This window comes from Rhinoderma darwinii, chromosome 11, assembly GCF_050947455.1.
Source record: "Rhinoderma darwinii isolate aRhiDar2 chromosome 11, aRhiDar2.hap1, whole genome shotgun sequence".
Lineage (NCBI taxonomy): Eukaryota > Metazoa > Chordata > Amphibia > Anura > Rhinodermatidae > Rhinoderma > Rhinoderma darwinii.
The window spans coordinates 30,249,797-30,271,400 of record NC_134697.1 but is presented as its reverse complement, the minus strand read 5'-3'; the positions used below and the strand labels follow the sequence as shown (position 1 = coordinate 30,271,400).

The 21,604-nt window shown below is 41.7% G+C and overlaps 1 protein-coding gene across 5 annotated transcripts in view; it reads right to left on the bottom strand.

Moving 5' to 3' along the window:
• The window catches only part of BLNK (B cell linker), a 192,444-nt gene that overhangs the window by 49,781 nt on the left and 121,059 nt on the right, over positions 1-21,604 (bottom strand). Inside the window, exon 1 of one of the 5 annotated variants that reach the window (XM_075842398.1) lies at positions 7,646-7,795. The exons of the other annotated variants lie outside the window; for them this stretch is intronic. Within the exon in view, the coding sequence (XP_075698513.1) occupies positions 7,646-7,692 (47 nt within the window). The 5' untranslated portion in view covers positions 7,693-7,795. Of the gene's footprint in view, positions 1-7,645; positions 7,796-21,604 lie in introns of those variants that run through there. 5 annotated transcript variants of the gene reach the window in all.

Below are 21,604 nucleotides of genomic sequence, written 5' to 3'. Positions count from 1 at the left end.
CTACAATGGGCCATGTTTACCAGTGCGGGGTTCTGGCAGACCATAACTAGTATTATGGGGAGGGGGACGTCATTCAGGGAACAATGCTTGGTTCTCTTAAAAATCCCATTATATCAAGATGTTCTATATATTTACAAATGGTGAAAATAATAGTCATGTCATTGGGCAAATTGATATGCCGGTCTACCCTACAGTCTTGTTAGGGAATGGTCAAACATATAAGGATCAGGGGTTGAAGCCATTTGGATGATCACCCACTCTATTTAAAGGGACAAGGTAAAACTACAGGTGATATGTGCTACTCTTTGGCTAATGTCTAATGCTGCATAAATAGTAGATTATGAACAACAGGATCTGCCGAAAATCGAAAGTGTGGGGGCAGCCCACCTGTCCCCTGATGGCAGATGTCGGGGGAAATGAGGAATGGTTATGATAGATTTCAACACACTTGTTCCTGTTGTTGTGTCGGGGACCTAAAAGGAGTTATCCAATTTGGACAATCCCTACTTAAAAGGGTCCCTTGACAATATGCAGATCACAAAGTGTACCCCCCAGCTATAATCTGTTCGGAAATCTGACAGTAAGTGTTCAATTTCCATGCAGCACCTCCACAGGGAAAATTAAGCATTACACAGTTTTTATTCAAATCAATAGACTGTCTTTGTAATGCAGGACAGAACAGGTCCTCCAAAGTAAAAGACGCTCTTACCAACAGCTCCTTACTCTGGCCATGAAATAAGGATCCTAAAGAAAAGAACTCTCCTCTTTGAACGCTAAATTCCTTAATAGGGTATATAAAACTGGACAAGTCCTTTAAGAGCCTTGTCTTCCTCAACCCATGGATATGAACATGAATGCCTGGCCAAGTATGCCAGTACATAAGGGAAGATTCCGGTTTGATCGAATTCACACGAGCATGTTCGGTCCGTGATATATGGACCGTATTTCGGGAGTATTTCCTGGACTGAACACACTGCAGGGAGCCGGGCTCCTAGTGTCATAGTTATCTATGACGCTAGGTGTCCCTGCCCTGCTGCGGAAAACTGTCCCGTACTGAAGACATGATTACAGAACACGTTCGTGTGAATTAGCCCTTAATCTTATCATATTGAGCAGGGAAATTGGACAAGTGGATGACCAGCAATAGACTTCACCCATACACGATTTGGATAGTTTCCCTGCTTCAATACTTCCTGGTCATCTCACCAGGTGTAAATTCATAAGTACGAATCATCAAGAATATATAGCAAACGGCCAGATTAAATTTAAAATAAAAGATTTAACGTTGGATTCTGGATGTGTGCAAAAAATAAGGTTTCTATTTATAGGAGTCTGGAGCCAAGTACCAGACACCTAAGAAATCCAACGTTACCGCAGTTTGCCGACATTCCGCTAAGTTGCAGGTGCTTATTAAAATAATCACATTTGTCATTGTAATCTTTCTGTCTTATATAGTTGAAAATGAACCCCAGTGTTATTACATAACCCTGGACAATGCCAAAATTGCTGCTTTGTAATCTTTCAGATTTTATTTTCCTCTATGCCAGCAGATCTGTAATTATATATTAGAGAAAGTGTGGCTGATGAAACAGAAAAAAAAATTAATTGTGGCCTCAAATTGTAGAGAATTTCCCTGCTTCTCGTTCTGTTGAGAAACAGTTGCAAAATTCTAACGCTTATTAGTAATAACATCAGAATACCTTTATTGTAGCTGGCTTAGGTTTATAAATAAAATTATTAGACTTGGAATTTATTTGTTGTTGTTTTACTACAAAGGCAACAAACTTCATACAAAAAGGAGTTGCATAAAATGAAGAAAAATAAAAAAAATTAAATAAGAAAGTAGTATCTACTTTTTCCCCCCAGAAACAGAACCACTAATTTCACTATTTATTTTGATTTGGTGGGGCTGCAATACCGAATTCGGCCCATGGACAAGAGTGGTGTTGTTTCTGAACAAGAGAATGTGGACCCTTTTTTCTAATCTAATAGGCTGGATTCACACTCCGTGTTTACTCACATTTTCAACAGCATTTCTTTGCAAGTTCCCCCTCCCAAAAAAAAAAAAATGCTGTTGCCAAATGTTTCTTTAAAGTCTACGGTATAATATGGGAATGCCTACATACACAGCGTTTTGTTTTTTGCCGTAGGAGGCCAGACTAGGTGCAGAGAAAACCGAGGGGGTAAGTTTGAACGGCTTTCTTCTGCAGCGGAAAATCTGTCCGAAAAACGGCACCACTAGGTGGTGCGATTTTTTTTGGACGGAATGTACTGTGGGTTTCAGGTTGGACACGCTGCGTGATTTTTACATAGCGCATACTACCCGTGGAAACCCGGCCTAAGTTGTCCATTCACACATTGCAGTTGAGATGCAGATAGAAATGCATAAAAACTTGTGCATTTTTACCATGATTTTGGGAATTTTTTAGTGCGGTTCCACTCTTTACCGCAACTGCATCAAAAACACATCAAATTGCGGTAAAACCGCATGCGTGCAGGGTTTTTTTTATGCGGTTCAAACCACATCTCATATGCAACGTGTGAATGGACCCTGGCACGAGTTTTCTGATGCCTCCAAAAATAGCTAAAAAACAAAAACAAAACTAAACCCTACAAAAGCAGTTCAAATGTGTTACATTATTGAACAATTCTCAGTAGCATCATGATCATGGTGACTAATAGTTAACTATCATAAAACTGTTCTCCATTTTGGGTTTTTATTTCTACTGAGATTATTTTCCTTCTACTCCTACACAAGGTGTGATCTGTCAAATTTTAGATGAGAAAAAAGAACCATTAAATGAAAAAGGTAATCCTGGTATGAGGTTAGTTTGAGTACGGGTTCGCACGTAGCGTAAATACTGCGGAATTTTCCGCAACGGATTTCATTGCGGATAATCTGCAGCATAATACATTAGCTGCCAGCTGGATGAGGTGTTACTAAATCTCATCTACACACTGCATTAAAAAAACAGCCCAAAAAGTTCATAAATTGACCTGCGGTGCAGTTTTTTAATCCACAGCATGTCAGTTTTATGTTGCAGAATCGCTGTTTTTCCTGTGGTGGGTTTTCCCTGTTTAATTCAAAGGGGGAGGTAAAACCTGCAACGAATAGCAGATGTTGTGATTTTTGTGGTGGAAAAGCTGTGATTCCACTGCAATTCAGACAAAGGCTGTTTCTGGTATTATTGCTTAGCATTTAAATGGGACCAAACTGCAATACCAGACACTGACCAATGTCAAGAGTGGCACTATTTCTAGAAAGAAAGCAGACCTTTTACCTAATTTCACACAACTTTTTATATAGGACCCAATGAATTGGTCAAAGAGTTTACCAAATGCAAGGTTCAACCTTAAATATAGACGAGGATTATATATTAGTAGGGGTATCTCTACATTTTCACATATGTCTGCACATTAAAAGCCTTCTGCTACATTACAGTATATGTTCTTGATATATATGGGACGAGCGGTAATATCAGACACAGCCCATAGACTAGAGCAGTCCCGTTATCCACCGACCACCGTTTAATTTACATAGTTACATAGTTAGTACGGTTGAAAAAGTCACAGTTCTCACAGTAAGGCTAGATTCACACGGAGGTGCGTCCGTGCTCTGCGCTGCGGGATGCGATATCACGCATTCCCCATATAATAGAGTCTATGGAGGGATACGTGAAAAAACAGGACACGTCCTATTTTCTCACGGACCCTTCACACGGTCCGTTGAAATAACGGCAGTGCGAACAGCCACATTGAAGTATATAGGTACGTGTGACGGCCATTGTTTCAACGGCCGTCACACGGATGTTTAACGTGTTCGTCTGAATAAGGCCTAAAGGCGGCTTGTCGCTTTTGCAGATTGAACCTTTTTTCCTCCACACGGAGGGAGTGCCCCCTTGTTTTTTGAGGGGGTTTTACATGGAAGAGGATTTCACCATATTTTTTGTATGTGCCATTCATATATTTATATAAGTTAATCATGTCCCCCCTTAGTCGTCTTTTTTTCCAAGGCTAAATAGGTTTAATTATTAGACTGTTTCCTCATAACTTAGATTCTCCATGCCCTTTATTAGTTTAATTGCTCTTCTTTGTATTTTTTCCCAACTCCAGGGCATCCTTTCTATGAACTGGAGCCCAGAACTGAACTGCATATTCTAGATGAGGCCGCACTAAGGCTTTGTAAAGTGGTAATATTACATCCCTGTCCCGTGAGTCCATGCCTCTTGATACACAACAATATCTTGCTGGCCTGAGAAGCAGCTGATTGACACTGCATGCTGTTATTTAGTTTAGGATCTAAAAATACTATATCCACAGCGGCCCCTCTGTCTAGGCTTCTGCTCACCTCTTCATAAAAACAAATCAGGTTGGTTTGACAACTTCTGTCTTTAGTAAAACCGTGCTGGCTGTCACTTGTAATACTATTTTTTTCCCACATACTCATGTATATAGTCCCACAGTAGCCCCTTAAACGTTTCTCCCATGATCGATGTTAAGCTTACTGGTCTATAAAATTACCCGGGGAAGACCTGGAGCACTTTTTGAAAATTGGCACCACATTTGCCCTGTGCCAGTCCCTTGGCACTATACCAGTCACTAGAGAATCTCTAAATATATAGCGGGACAGAAATAACTGAACTAAGTTCCTTAAGAACTCATGTGTAACCCATCGGGCACCGGAGCCTTGAGCACATTTATTTTATTTAACTTAGCTTGGACCATATCTACATTCAGCCAATTCAGTATATCAACTGATATATTAACAGCACTGGCACCGGCTACATCAGCTGCTCTTTCTTCTGTTGTATATACAGAGATAAAGAACCCATTTAGTAACTCTGCCTTCTCTTGATCCCCTGTGATCAACTCCCCATTACCATTATCTAGGGGTCCTACATGTTCAGACCTTGGATTTTTTGCATTTATATACTTGAAGAATTTTTTGGGATTTGTTTTGCTATCCTTGGCCACCTGCCTTTCATTTTGTATTTTTGCTGATTTGATTACTTTTTTTGCACGTTTTATTAAACTCATTTTAGTTTACAAAGGCTACAGATGTACCCTCAGATTTGTATTTTTCAAATGCCCTTTTTTTTGTCATATATTGCCCTTTTTACAGAAGGTGTAAGCCATGTGGGGTTTAATTTTAGTCATTTATACTTGTTACCGATAGCAATAAATTTGACACTATAATTATACAAAGTGGATTTTAAGATTTCCCATTTATCAATACCCATCTGTATGCATTCTGGTTCCCATCATCAGATTCCAGACCGCCAAAATTTGCGTGTAACGCATTCAGAATTTGCCGCAAAATCCATAACGGGTTTTCAGACCAAAAAAACTTTTATGACATGCTATCAGACTGTCAAAACTGGAATAAGTCCTCACCTTCTCTATCATTGCAATGGTGTGCATGCGTGCTTACGCTACAATTCAAGAAATGGGAGTAAGGCCTCATGCACACGGCCATGCCCGTAATCATGGCCCGCAATTGCGGGCATGGCTGGACGCGGGCCGCATTTTCGGGCCATGCTCCCATACAAAGTACGGGAGCACGGCCCGTAAAATACTAAAACATGCTCAAGAATTCCCGGCACGGACACCCATCAGTAGCGATACGGAAAGGTGTCCGCGGCCAATAGAATAGTCCGTATTACGGTTCACAATTAGTGATTTTTTACGGTCGTGTGCATGGGGTCTAAGGCTGGGTTCAGCTGCAAACGTATGCGTTTTTTTAAATTACCAATACGTTTTACAAACCGTTTCAGCTGTAAACCTATGACTAGTAAATAAAAAAAAAAACTGATTACAGCTGTGACTTTCTTTTGGGTTTTTTCAGCATTTAAAAATGGCACAAAAATGCATACAATACTAACTCATCCTAACTGGGCACTAGGCAGTAATGCTGGTTATTTCTATATATTCGTTTTTTTTAATTACTGCTTAAAGAGGATCTGTCACCAGATTTCACAATACGAACTGCATACATTATTAAATAAACCTCATAAATCTGATGATTTACTTTGAAAATCCATGCCACAATGTAAACGACAGCACAGTGTGATCTCGTGAGATCACGCTGTGCTGTGTGAGTAAGTCCCACAAAAACTGTACCGAACTGTCGGTAGTGTGACTAGACATGGCGTCCTGGCTGGAGGTGATGTCTATTCATTCTCAAGACACTTCAGTAAAGTTAATGTGGGTGTATGTGACAGTACAGCGTGATCTCGCGATTCCTTGTGCCGCTGTACAGCAGGAACACTGCTCTGCCATATTACAGCTCCATTTTTTACAGTCATAGTAGGGCACCCATAGAAGTTCATGGGCTTTTACTGTACATACGCTTATATAGGCATGCAGTTTTCCTCACCTTGAGGCATTGCAAAACTCATCAGCATGCGCAATTGGATCTTTGAAAACAAAGGAGTCCATGTACGGCGGTGCACGGAGGCTGTACTGCTCTATAGAGGCTCCGTGCCAGTGGGCATTATCCCTAAGGCCTTATTTACACAGTGCAGTTTTTGTAACCACAACCAGGAGTGGAATTCTACATCTTATTTGTTTTTTTGTTCCACTCCTGGCTGTGGCTTCTAAAACTGACCTGTATGAATATACACTAAGGTTTACACCACGTTTGTGCCTTTTAACAGTAGAAAAAAAAAAGGTATCCTGCAAAAAAGGGATGCAACTGCACGCTAGCTGTAAATTTTTCATGGAGCTGTTAGAAAAAAAAACAAAAAAACAGCATACAGCTGGCATACGTTGAAAAAGGACAGAAGGCTCCTTCACACATCTATTTTTGCAGCATTTTCGGTGTAAAAATGTCAATTTTTTTCATGATACATATGCTTTTTCTTAAATAGTTTGTTTTAGTACCTGCATTTTCTTTAGATGCCGTTTTTCAAATTGCAAATCATGTGACGCAAAGATTCCTCTTAAAATAAAAAATAAACTTACGGAGGTCTATGTGATTAAAACATCACTAACTGCCTTAAAACACGCCAAACCTTTTCTGCAATTTAAAAAACCCATCACTGACCCAAAATATGAAAGACAAATAAAAAAACTTCATTGTCCATAGTGTGTTCAGTATTTCCCTACTGATTTCCAACTGGACGCAGCTTTTCTACCAACACAAAAGCAGCAAAACATGCCTGGAAGACCACCACAAAAAATGTAGCATTTTTACTACATATATTTTGCATCACAACCACTATCAAATACAAAGCATGCAGCTAGAAAAGACATTTCTACAAAACAGGATTGGTCAGCCTATTGTGAGGAATCGGTGAACAGCAATATCCCAAAAAATGTTGCAAGATGGAAAAACAGAGGGGATATCCACCAAAAATAATCTTGAAACCTGCAATTACAAATTAACGTCGCCTTTCATCAGCACACCTGACATTTTCTAGAGGTTTTCATCATAAAACATAATACATTTCATTTCTTTCACCTGCAATATTTCCTTTCTGAATAAGGGAAAAGCAACAGGTGTGGAATAATTCCTAGCCATGAAATCAATTTCATTCACATGAGTTAGCGAACACGCCAAGCGGGAACGCCATAATAATGTAGCAATTATTTATTGGGTTTTCCTATTGACTACGCATGAATAGTAAAATCAAAGTCTCCTCACCTTATCCTATCCCCAGCTGGAGCAGTGATTTTATTCAATTTATCCATATTACCAGAGACCTGAGAACCAGGTGTCCGTCTTATAACCCTACAATGGACTGCAAGCTCCTCTGCCCCGGTGGAATTCCCATACACGATGTGCGTCTGTGTCCTCTCCTCTCTGTAGCATTAAATAGACATTTCATAGGAGAAGTAAAACTTGCTCGTTCACATAGTCAAGTCTCAAGTTTCTATTTTGTCACATGACTTTTTTTTTATCCCAGCCCATCCAGCTCATGAATAATCCTAGACAAACATTCAAGCTTTTACCTTTGGGGCGTGAACCTGTAGTTATAGCTCCTTTTCCTGCTGGCACATGATTACCGACTGGTTTCTTAATACTATTCCCATGTTTGCTATGACTTCAACATAAATCAATTACAACAATTAGTTTATTGGGCAATTCAACAGGGACCAAAGGTTATTTTTGTGACTAGAGGAAAAGTGTTATAAAAAAACAAATTAACACAATTGTGGTAAAAATATAATTCAATTTTATGCCTATTTCTGTTAGAAAAAAAGGCATTTGTTAGGGTATGTTCACACGCAGTGGTTTCAGACGTAATTCGGGCGTTTTATTGAGCGCCGCGGGCATAAACTTCCGCAAAATATGCTTTCTCTGCCTTCCATTGATGTAAATGGGAGGTCAGAGGCGTCAACGCCCGAAGATAGGGCATGTTCCTTCTTTCTCCCGCGAGACGGTTTTACCGCTCGTGGGAAAAAGACGCCTCCGCCTCCAATTGAAATCAATGGGAGGCATTTTCGGGCTGTTTTTGACGAGTTTTGCGGCGCGGTTTCCGCGTCAAAAAACTTGGCAAAAAACTCTGTGTGAACCCAGCCTTAGATGAATGGAACTGATTTCCAGTTGCAGAAATTTCTGCAACAAAATTTGCCATGCGTGACTGGCCTGGGTTCACACATAGTGTAAATACTGCAAATTTTCCGCAATAGATTCCATTGCGCAAAATCCGCAGCATAATACAGTAGCAGCAGAGTGGATAAAATTTGAACAAATCTCATTCACATGCTGCGTAAAAAAATCTGACGAAATTCAAACCTGTGGTACTTTTTTTTAATCCATAGCATGTAAATTTATGTTGCAGAATTGATGCTTTTCTGCTGTGGGTTTTCCCCATTTAATTCAATGAAGAGGTAAAACCCGCAACAAATATCAGATGTTGCGATTTTTGCGAGGGAAAAGCTGTGACTTGTAACTTGTAACTCAGGAAAAAAAAAATATTTTACTTACCAGAACTCCCTGCTTGTGCATCCAGCCAGGCCTCCAGGGATGACGTTCCATCCCATCTGACTGCTGCAGCCAATCACAGGCTGCAGCGGTCACATGGGATGAAACGTCATTCCAGGAGGCCGGGTTTGCAGGACGTCAGAGGGACGTGTCGCCATGGTTAAGTATGAGGTTTTTTTTACCTGCTATTTTTCATAGCGGTCATTTCGGCCAAAAAACTGCACCACAATTTAGCTCAGTTTTTTGTGCAAAATTCCCTGCGGCGTCCAGGGCGGTTACACTCTGTACTTTTACGTAGTATATCCACCCTGTGTGAACATACCCTTAGGCTAAGTTCACATATATCGTAAATACTGCAGAATTTCCCACCTGAATTTCCGTGTGGCAATTTTGCAGCGTATAACAGTATCAGCAAATTGGATGGGATTTCAACAAATCTCGTCCATGCACTGCATAAAAAATATGTGAAAAGAAGTGCGGAATTTGACCTGTGGTGCAGATTCTCTATATATGTAAAAGACCATACGTATTGCATGAGTGGGTTGGAACTTCCTTTCCAGCAGCTCCCCGTCATGCCCAGCGGTGCCATACACCCTGGCAGCAGTGTACAGTGTACAGTGTAAAGCTATGACTAAAAACAGCAATGTGTATAGTATGTACAGTGAAGGAAATAAGTATTTGATCCCTTGCTGATTTTGTAAGTTTGCCCACTGTCAAAGACATGAACATTCTAGAATTTTTAGGCTAGGTTAATTTTACCAGTGAGAGATAGATTATATTAAAAAAAAAAAAAGAAAATCACATAGTCAAAATTATATATATTTATTTGCATTGTGCACAGAGAAATAAGTATTTGATCCCTTTGGCAAACAAGACTTAATACTTGGTGGCAAAACCCTTGTTGGCAAGCACAGCAGTCAGACATTAATTGTAGTTGATGATGAGGTTTGCACACATGTTAGATGGCATTTTGGCCCACTCCTCTTTGCAGATCATCTGTAAATCATTAAGATTTCGAGGCTGTCGCTTGACAACTCGGATCTTCAGCTCCCTCCATAAGTTTTCGATGGGATTAAGGTCTGGAGACTGGCTAGGCCACTCCATGACCTTAATGTGCTTCTTTTTGAGCCACTCCTTTGTTGCCTTGGCTGTATGTTTCGGGTCATTGTCGTGCTGGAAGACCCAGCCACGAGCCATTTTTAATGTCCTGGTGGAGGGAAGGAGGTTGTCACTCAGGATTTGACGGTACATGGCTCCATCCATTCTCCCATTGATGCGGTGAAGTAGTCCTGTGCCCTTAGCAGAGAAACACCCCCAAAACATAATGTTTCCACCTCCATGCTTGACAGTGGGGACGGTGTTCTTTGGGTCATAGGCAGCATTTTTCTTCCTCCAAACACGGCGAGTTGAGTTAATGCCAAAGAGCTCAATTTTAGTCTCATCTGACCACAGCACCTTCTCCCAATCCATCTCAGAATCATCCAGATGTTCTTTTGCAAATGTCAGACGAGCCTGTACATGTGCCTTCTTGAGCAGGGGGACCTTGCGGGCACTTGAGGATTTTAATCCATTACGGCGTAATGTGTTTCCAATGGTTTTCTTGGTGACTGTGGTCCCAGCTGCCTTGAGATCATTAACAAGTTCCCCCCGTGTAGTTTTCGGCTGAGCTCTTACCTTCCTCAGGATCAAGGATACCCCACGAGGTGAGATTTTGCATGGAGCCCCAGATCGATGTCGATTGACAGTCATTTTGTATGTCTTCCATTTTCTTACTATTGCACCAACAGTTGTCTCCTTCTCACCCAGCGTCTTACTTATGGTTTTGTAGCCCATTCCAGCCTTGTGCAGGTCTATGATCTTGTCCCTGACATCCTTAGAAAGCTCTTTGGTCTTGCCCATGTTGTAGAGGTTAGAGTCAGACTGATTAATTGAGTCTGTGGACAGGAGTCTTTTATACAGGTGACCATGTAAGACAGCTGTCTTTAATGCAGGCACCAAGTTGATTTGGAGGGTGTAACTGGTCTGGAGGAGGCTGAACTCTTAATGGTTAGTAGGGGATCAAATACTTATTTCTCTGTGTACAATGCAAATAAATATATATAATTTTGACAATGCGATTTTATTTTTTATTTTTTATATAATCTATCTCTCACTGGTAAAATTAACCTAGCCTAAAAATTCTAGACTGTTCATGTCTTTGACAGTGGGCAAACTTACAAAATCAGCAAGGGATCAAATACTTATTTCCTTCACTGTATATAGCAGTTATCGATGTGTATAGATATACAAACATAATTGCTATATAGACGTGGATAATCTCCTCTAGAAGTAATGCTAGATGAGAACACCTCTGTAATGAGGCATCCGGTGGAGCATTTAACAATCTTTTTCTGTTAAATTCATATATATGAAATGAGAGTATTCATAGACTTTTATGGGTGCCATGTTTCGGCTCCGTACTCGGAGCTTATGCGGAGCCATAATACAGCCAGTCGTTAATTGCTGTTTATAAGTGAGAACAATAATTGTATCCATATAATACGAAAATGATCGGCCTTGATAGGAAGAATTCAGATCAGCGTTAACACTGACCATAGCAGGAACCATAGAATTGCTCTCATGCTAGCAACATATCTCTGTGTGTAATTGTTTAGGTCAGGCAGCCATCCTGATAATGTTGAAATGTTACATTCTAACAAAAACTGCAAATGTTGATCCATTTGGGGCAAAATTCATTGAAATTCAATATAAACAAAAGTTCATTTTCTGTTGATAGATTCCCTTTGTTTTCCAGGAGTGGACTCTCCAATAAATTACCTTAAACTTAAGAGTCTTGCCGGTTTAACCCTGGTTCCAGCCATATAATATACTCTATATGTATGTATATTATTGTCCTTGTGACGTCATGTCTATGGGTCATGTGACATAAGCACATAACTGCGTTGTCCATAGGCTCTCCTGCTGTATGCTCATTCGCGGGGCATTTTAGGTAAGAGATCTCCTACTTTTATGTTTCCTTTTTTTGTTTTTTTTGTTTTTTTTTTAACCAAAGAGGGTGAAATGATCTCCGAAATCTTGTTTTAACCTTGAGGTACTTGTTCAATGTTTCTATAACTAAAACATTTCCGAGCATTCAAGGACATCACTGTTGATTCAAATATGAAGAGCAAATAATAGCAGCCTATCAATTCAAAAGCTGCTTATCATTTCTGGAGCAGGACCAGCCAGGTTTACAATGTTCGTTCAGGGCTAATGTGTCCATGGGTTCAGAAAGTCATAGATTTGGCGTTGGCAAACTGAAGACTGAGAATACAGTGCTATAGCATCTTTTTGTTGAAAAACTCTCTGTGCTTTTCCTACGTTCAGGTTGTGAGGCACCTTCACCCGGACTGAGCTTCAACAAATAAAGCAGGTTGCAAACCAGACTCTTATGGCAGATCGTCTATCTATGTCATAATGCCACCTTCTGCCACTAACACTCTGTCTCTATACAATATAGTTCAATCAGGGACTCACATTATGAGGTTATAAAAAAGGATGAGCTATAACGGTCTGGATCAACTTTACCGCAATTGAATGACCTCTGTCAATTCTTATCAACGACCTTTGTCAAGGTCATATATTAACAGGTCTGCTGAGTCAAAATAGCAATGCAGGGTGGACTTAGGTGCCGCACATAAATCCGCATGCAATACTTAAGAATGGGACAGAAGTCAAGTCAGAGTAAGAAAGAATCAATGCATTATTTTGGATTAAAATGATTTAATTGTATGTGGTATCAGATTAACATTCCAGGCACAGATTGCCTGGCACATAAAGGCCCTTTTACATGGGCCAATGATCGGGGAAAAAAGCGTTCATACGAATGCTCATTCCTGATACCTGCCCTGTGTAAATAGGGCAAAAGCTCATTCATCGGCTGAACAGCTCGTTTATTCGGCCAATAAAATTGAAATGTACGGGGACGAATGATCGTAGTAACGATCACTCGTCCCCTTACACAACCGATCATTGCTCATTGTGAAAGGAGGGGCTGTCTTGTTAGTCGGCGTCCATTTTCACGACCCATAGACACCCTAATGGTAAGGCCACACGGTGCTTCATTGACGCGGTTTTGTTGCGTTTGATAACTGCATGCGGTCAACTCAATGCGTTTTTTGTCCCTGTAATGCCGCAGTTCTGTTGTCTTTTTAAAGGAAATAATTGATGGACATAGTTTTCACTGGTGTTGAAGTTTGTTAGGTGCTGCCTGCATATAGTTCATTACAAGGCATCGAAGAACTGTTAGCAAAAACGCAAGCAGTTCAGCAACAACTTTGGCAGCGCGGTCGTTAACTGCATGCAGTCGGACATTATGAAGAAGCGGTTAACTGCACAAAAAACACATTGTAATATAATAGCAGCACTCTGTCCATAACACAAATTTCACCATTGACTTCTATTGAAAAATGACTTGCTACAGTTTAAAAACGCAACATAAACGCACCGTGACTGCACCGTGTGCCCTTACCCGTAGGGTATGTGCACACACACTAATTACGTCCGTAATTGACGGACGTATTTCGGCCGCAAGTCCCGGACCGAACACAGTGCAGGGAGCCGGGCTCCTAGCATCATAGTTATATACGATGCTAGGAGTCCCTGCCTCTCTGCAGGACAACTGTCCCGTACTGTAATCATGTTTTCAGTACGGGACAGTAGTTCCACGGAGAGGCAGGGACTCCTAGCATCGTATATAACTATGATGCTAGGAGCCCGGCTCCCTGCACTGTGTTTGGTCCGGTACTTGCGGCCGAAATACGTCCGTCAATTACGGACGTAATTAGTGTGTGTGCACATACCCTTAGACTCCACTTATCAAGTAGGACACACCTTAAGTCATAACATTTTTTTCTGCTCTTACATAAAGCAGAATATTGTGGTGTGCTTTTCCCAACATCCAGCACCCACTACGGCCTTCCGTCTGTCCCCCCTTAAGGGGTTCTTCTCTTTCCCCCACAGCACTGAATAACATATAAATAGGCATCATATACATATCAATAGATGATGTCCAGTGTATTAATATGTAAGTTGATCCATACAGCAGGTGCCCTTCCTGCAGGGCAGCCTTTAGGCATAGGCCTTCTTTGCCTAAAGATAAATCCAGCCTGATCGTATGCTCTTTTTTTTCTGTTGGTATACGACTATATATATATATATATATATATATATATATATATATATATATATGTTACCTTATATGACAGGAGTTTACTAGAAGCAGCATCATACCAAGGAGTTTGGTCAACACAAGAGCCACTATGAGCATCAGGGAGCTGCAGGACTTATTGAATGGCTAATATGTTTGGGGCTGATCTTGCTGAAACCGTCTTTACTTTGAATTGCCATCCTAGCAGTAACAAAAAATACTATATTTGAATATATTTTCTGAAATGTATTTCTTTTACATTTTTACCCATTGTCAAAGAGAGAATATTTTTTTATGCTTAGCACACCGGACTGATATAATATACAGCTTTTTTTTTTTATTCTGATCAGGTTAAATACAGCCTGTTGTGTCATAAATGACATCTAATATCTAGTTACTAATCTGTTTATCAAGTGTGAATAAACATATATGTACATGTTTAGTGACTAACTACTAGCACACGATTTCCTGTTGGACAACCTCCTCATTTTACCCTTTGCCATATAATCTTGCGGTGATACAAAATCATCTTCCCTTTAGTAGGTGTGAGAACAAGATAATTCTATTTATAATTTCGAGATGACTGTAGTGTGGAGATGACACATTGTTGTTAGACTACACTTAATATTAACGTTTTCAACAGAGCTAGAATATAAATTATCATAAAAATGTATAAGTAGAATGTAACCCCTTAATGACCGCCAATACGTGTTTTCACGTCTGTCATTAAAGGGGTTGTCCAGGCACGGGGCGGTTTTTCATACTGATGACCTGTCACGGCCATGGTCACGGACCACCGCCGTTCCTTACCTGGCGACGCCTGTGACCACAGTCTGTTGACTTCCTGCCGGCGTCTCCCTCCTAGGAGACGCCAGCACCCGCGGCTGGCCGGCCCTGCTCCTCCTGTTAAGGCGCCTGTTAAGGCACCCATGTTAAAAGTTCCATAATTAAGCCCTGTCCTTCCTGGACTATAAGAAGGGCTCCGCTTAGTGGGTTCACATACCCCTAGATCGTAACATGACCTTTCCACAGGATAGGGCATCAGTATATGATTGGTGGGGGTTCGACACCCGGACCCCCAAACCGATCAGCTGTTCCGGCTGCCTTCAGGCACTGGATGTTATTCAGTGGCCAGTGTTGGAAGCAGATGGCTCCGTACATTGTATAGTGGCTGTGCTGCAGTACTGCAACTCTGCACCTATGCACGGCCGCTATACTGTGACCGGAGCCATCTGCCTACAGCACGTACATTTGGTGCCTGGAAGCAGCTGATACAGCTGAACGGTGCGGGGTCTGGGTATCAGACCACCACCAATCATATACTGATGATATCCTGTGGATAGGTCATCAGTATGAAAAACCGCCCCGTGCCCGGACAATCTCCTTAAGGGTACTTATATCACAGTGCCACCTTTTCACGGTGCTGCGACAAGCTTGGCACGGGTGTCCCATGGTAGCTGGAGCAAATGCCAGGTTGTCTAAAGACAGCTGGGCAACTGTTCTAGCGAGCAGGATTGAAATTAACATAGAGCACGCCCGTTTAACCCTTTAGATGCCGCAGCCAATAGTGATTGCGGCAACTAAGTGGTTTTCATCCTATCAGTACATCCGCGATGCGATAGCGGGGTGCCGATGATTTTTATGGTAGCCGGGGACCTAATAAAGGCTCACAGGTCTGCCTCTAGTGAATGCCTATTGGGCCCTGCTAAAGGCAGGGTCTAATAGATGCCTGTCAGTTTTATACTGACAGTTAGGGCATGCCCACACGTGGCGGATTTCCTCCGCAACTGTCCGCATCAATGGCGCACAGAATCTGCATGCAGATTCTGCGGCGGATCTGCCCAAAATGTGCAGTAAATTGATGCGGACTAGCTGCTGCGGACTGCGGTAAAAGTGCTTCCCTTCTCTCTATCAGTGCAGGATAGAGAGAAGGGCCAGCACTTTCCCTAGTGAAAGTAAACAAATTTCATACTTACCGGCCGTTGTCTTGGTGACGCGTCCCTCTTTCGGCATCCAGCCCGACCTCCCTGGATGACGCGGCAGTCCATGTGACCGCTGCAGCCTGTGATTGGCTGCAGCCGTCACTTAGACTGAAACGTCATCCTGGGAAGCCGGACTGGAGACAGAAGCAGGGAGTTCTCGGTAAGTATGAACTTCTATTTTTTTGACAGGTTGCTGTATATTGTGATCGGTAGTCACTGTCCAGGGTGCAGAAACAGTTACTGCCGATCGCTTAACTCTTTCAGCACCCTGGACAGTGACTATTTACTGATGTCTCCTAGCAACGCTCCCGTAATTACGGGAGCCCCATTGACTTCCTCAGTCTGGCTGTAGACCTAGAAATACATAGGTCCAGCCAGAATGAAGAAATGTCATGTCAAAAAAGCAAGACGCATCCGCAGCACACATAACATGTGCATGACAGCTGCGGACTTCATTGCGGAATTTAGAATCTCCATTGAAGTCAATGGAGAAATTCCGCCATGAGTCCGCAACCAGTCCGCCACAACTCCGCAACATCCCTTGCATGCTGCGGACACCAAATTCCGCACCGCAGCCTATGCTCCGCAGCGGAATTTTCAGCCTCGTCTAAACGAACCCTACTAAATAGAAGTGGAAGTCAATGGAGAAACGGCTCCGCTGCGGATTAACGCTGCGGAGTGTCCGCAGCGGAATTCAAGAGCAATTCCGCCACGTGTGGCTTTGCCCTTATAATACACTGCAGTACAGAAGTAGAACAAAAGATTGCATAGAGGCACTAAAAAACAGTGGGGCTAAAAAAGGTTAAAAATAGTTTGATAATGTTTATAGTAAATAAAAATCCCAAGTAAAAAACAATGAAAAACCCACATTTTCTCCCTATTAAATGCTTTAAGTTAATTTTAAAAAGTAAAAAGCTACACATAATTGATATCGCTGTGTCCGTAACAACCCAAACCCAATGCTAGAATTCATGCTTTCTGTTCATCCTACCTGCCAAAAAATAAAATAAAAAACTATCAAAAAGTCGTATGTACCCCAAAATAGTACCAGTAAAAACTACAAGCCCTTATACATCTACATAGGTGGAAAAATAAAAAAGTTATTGCTCTTAGAATATGGTGACATGAAAATGAATAATTTTGAAAGAAAAGTATTTTAATAGTGCTAAAGTAGTAAAACATAAATAAACTACACAAATATGGTATCGCCGTAATCGAAAGCGACCCACTAAATAAAGTTATTATGTTATTTATACCACACGGTAAACTGTGCTAATTTAAGACTCGAAATAGAATCACAAAATGTCAGTTTTTATTACATTACCCCTCAAAAAAGTTAATAAAAGTTAATTAATAAATTATATGTACCCCAAAATGGTGCCATTAAAAAATACAACTTGTCCCGCAAAAAACAAGTCCTTATACAGCTATGTTGATGGAAAAAGTTATAGCTCTTTGAATGTGATGATGGAAAAATGAAAAAAATAGCTTCAACTGATACACAGTGTTATGCCTGTTGCAGGTTTTGAGGGGGCGGTGCATGACACAGAAATTCTCTCTTTGGGGTTCTATGAATCCCTGTGTCATACACTGTCCCCTCAGGACATGCACTAGTCATAACACAGTGTAAAGATTTTCTTAAAGGAAAAATCTAATCCCTCCAATAACTATTTTTAAAAAAAAAATCAGATCTGTTAACCGAATATGCCGCCATAGGTAAGGGCAGCATGTTACTGGGATAGGTACGTTTCCCTTTTAGCCAAAACGGCACAAAAAAATATTGTGCCATTTGGCTAACAGGAGTGATCAAAGAATACACCGAACTGATAGTTATGAGTCCGCTATATTCAGGATGAGAGCTCTCTTTAGTTCATATAAATAGTACAAGACTCTACAGAGCTCCCTGCTTCCACCCAAAACCACTCTGGCATCTCATGGAGACATGTCAGATGATCACATCGGTGGAGTCCATGGGCTTAGACCTCAACTATTCTCTAGAGCTTGAAAGCACAAAAATCAATTTGTCACCACTTAGGGATCTCCAGCACTGGAAAATCTAGGAACATTTCCTTAAGACGAAGTAGAAAATTGTGTTTTTTGTAATGACTTCAGGGTAGGAACTGTATAGGGAGCAGGGATAGCTGGGTAATTATATATTCATTCTTGCACCATTGAATAAGGCAGTAGGGAATTAATCCGTAGAGACATGATGTGTTACTGCCAGAGTTCTTCTTTACAATTACTTCTGAATCCATAGGCTACAATAATACTTAATTGTTCTAGGTCAGTTCTGCATTTAAATTTTTCTGTCGTAATAACAATATCCTAGATGGATTTGAGGGAATTAACTGTCCTAAGTAAGCTATGGTAGTGTATTCTATTTTGCATGTCCCACACAGTACTTTATTGTTTGTACCTACTGTTTGAGCAATACCGTTTTTAAAGCCAGTATAAACATGGATCTCTTCCGCGTTTTAGAATTCTTCTTGTTGCATTAAACATGACTTTATTTTTGGATCTTACACTGATGCAGCACTGTTCCAGCATTATTTAATTTTCTCTTATTATCTGGAATTATTAGTAAAACAAGTACAATTGTAATCCTTGTGTACTCATAGCAGCAGAGGTTCAGACCTTAAAGAGGCTCTGTCACCAGATTTTGCAACCCCTATCTGCTATTGCAGCAGATAGGCGCTGCAATGTAGATTACAGTAACGTTTTTATTTTTAAAAAACGAGCATTTTTGGCCAAGTTATGACCATTTTTGTATTTATGCAAATAAGGCTTGCAAAAGTACAACTGGGCGTGTTGAAAAGTAAAAGTACAACTGGGCGTGTATTATGTGTGTACATCGGGGCGTTTTTACTACTTTTACTAGCTGGGCGCTCTGATGAGAAGTATCATCCACTTCTCTTCAGAACGCCCAGCTTCTGCCAGATCACGCTGTGACGTCACTCACAGGTCCTGCATCGTGTCGGACGAGCGAGGACACATCGGCACCAGAGGCTACAGATGATTCTGCAGCAGTATCGGCGTTTGCAGGTAAGTCGATGTAGCTACTTACCTGCAAACGCTGATGCTGCTGCAGTATCAACTGTAGCCTCTGGTGCCGATGTGTCCTCGCTCGTCTGACACGATGCAGGACCTGGGGAAGTGACGTCACAGCGTGATCTGCCAGAAGCTGGGCGTTCTGAAGAGAAGTGGATGATACTTCTCGTCAGAACGCCCAGCTAGTAAAAGAAGAAAAAACGCCCCGATGTACGCACATAATACACGCCCAGTTGGACTTTAACTTTTCAACACGCCCAGTTGTACTTTTGCAAGCCTCATTTGCATAAATACAAAAATGGTCATAACTTGGCCAAAAATGCTCGTTTTTTTTAAAATAAAAACGTTACTGTAATCTACATTGCAGCGCCGATCTGCTGCAATAGCAGATAGGGGTTGCAAAATCTGGTGACAGAGCCTCTTTAACATGGACATTTTGGGGGTTAGGAGTCCAGTAGGAGGTTCCTCATACAGGGAAAGCTGTTAACCATTGAGTGATCCCGCCCACTTGACTCATAGGCCCAGAATGATAATAGATTTACATAATTAAATTACAAGTTATACTGATTTTTTTCCCCCCTGAAACTATAAATCAATCTGCTTAGCTTCTCCTGCTGTGTAATATACTGCCTATAGATAGGACAGCATGCACAGCATGAAAGGGTTCCTTTAAATAAGTACCTAGAACCATTTGCATTGAGAACTCCATGTGTGTGACATTGTGCAAAAACTGCTCATGACTATGTTATTTGCCCTGAAATATTCAGCTAGCGGGAAAAAGAAGCGTCTGACTCCCACTGAAATTAATGGAAGGCGTAATTTTGCAGCGGAATCCACGGCGGATTCTGCTTGCAAAATTCCTCCATGAGCAAATACCATTATAAGGCTGGGTTCACACGTGGCGGAATTTCACTTGAATTCCGCTGCGGACACTCCGCAGCGTTAATCCGCAGCGGAGCCGTTTCTCCATTGACTTCCACTTCTATTTAGAAGTGTTCGTTTAGACGATGCGTAAAATTCCGCTGCGGAGCATAGGCTGCGGAGCGGAATTTGGTGTCCGCAGCATGCTCTGTCTGTTGCGGAGCAGTGGCGGACTGGTTGCGGACTCATGGCGGAATTTCTCCATTGACTTCAATGGAGATTCTAAATTCCGCAATGAAGTCCGCAGCTGTCATGCACATGTCATGTGTGCTGCGGATGCGTCTTGCTTTTTGGACATGACATTTCTTCATTCTGGCTGGACCTATGTATTTCTAGGTCTACAGCCAGACTGAGAAAGTCAATGGGGCTCCCGTAATTACGGGAGCGTTGCTAGGAGACGTCTGTAAATAGTCACTGTCCAGGGTGCTGAAAGAGTTAAGCGATCGGCAGTAACTGTTTCTGCACCCGGGACAGTGACTACCGATCCCAATATACAGCAACCTTTAAAAAAATAGAAGTTCATACTTACCGAGAACTCCCTGCTTCTGTCTCCAGTCCGGCTTCTCAGGATGACGTTTCAGTGTAAGTGACGGCTGCAGCCAATCACAGGCTGCAGCGGTCACATGGACTGACTCGTCATCCAGGGAGGTCGGGCTGGATGCCGAAAGAGGGACGCGTCACCAAGACAACGGCCGGTAAGTATGAAAGTCGTTTACTTTCACTAGGGAAAGTGCTGTCCCTTCTCTCTATCCTGCACTGATAATAGAGAGAAGGGAAGCACTTTTCCCGCAGTCCGCAGCAGCTAGTCCGCATCAATTTACTGCACATTTTGGGCAGATCCGCAGCCGTAATCCGCAACCCGGATTAGGTGCGGCATTGATGCGGACAGTTGCGGAGGAAATCCGCCACGTGGGGGCATGCCCTAAAGGATTATGACTGTAATTGTTCTACCTTTGAATCAATCAGAACCATCGGGAGCGCTCATGACCCTTTCTCTCTGGTTTTATAGACTTTTCAGTTTTGTCGGATGGGTGGCTGTTTAGTGGGTGCAGATGGTGGCTATTAGGGCAACTGGTGGCTGTGCATGTATGGCTACTTCTCGCTCCATGCACAAAAAACCTGACACACTAGTTGTCTGTATAGGTGGGGGTCCCGATGGTTGGACATTTATGGCATATTCAAATAAGATGCCATAAATGTCTGTGTTCGGAGAAGAAACCTTTAAGACTCCTTCTCTCCCTTTGCATGTCTGTGTGAACCAGCTATAATTAAATGTTTAGCTATTAAAAAACTCTCGTTTTACTGTGCTGGGTTTTACTGTTGGAAATGTATTTGACTTGCAATAACAGCAACAAGTTAAATATCCTTATCAGCGATGTACAATTGTAGCTGGTCCTGAAGCCAGATGATGCCATTAGCAGCTCTTTTTTACTCCACGGCTCAATGACCACATAAACTGAACATTACTTTGCTCATCCTGTCTACTCCCAGGTGCAAAGCTGAATTTTTCAATAGCGGAAGGGAAACTATTGATGC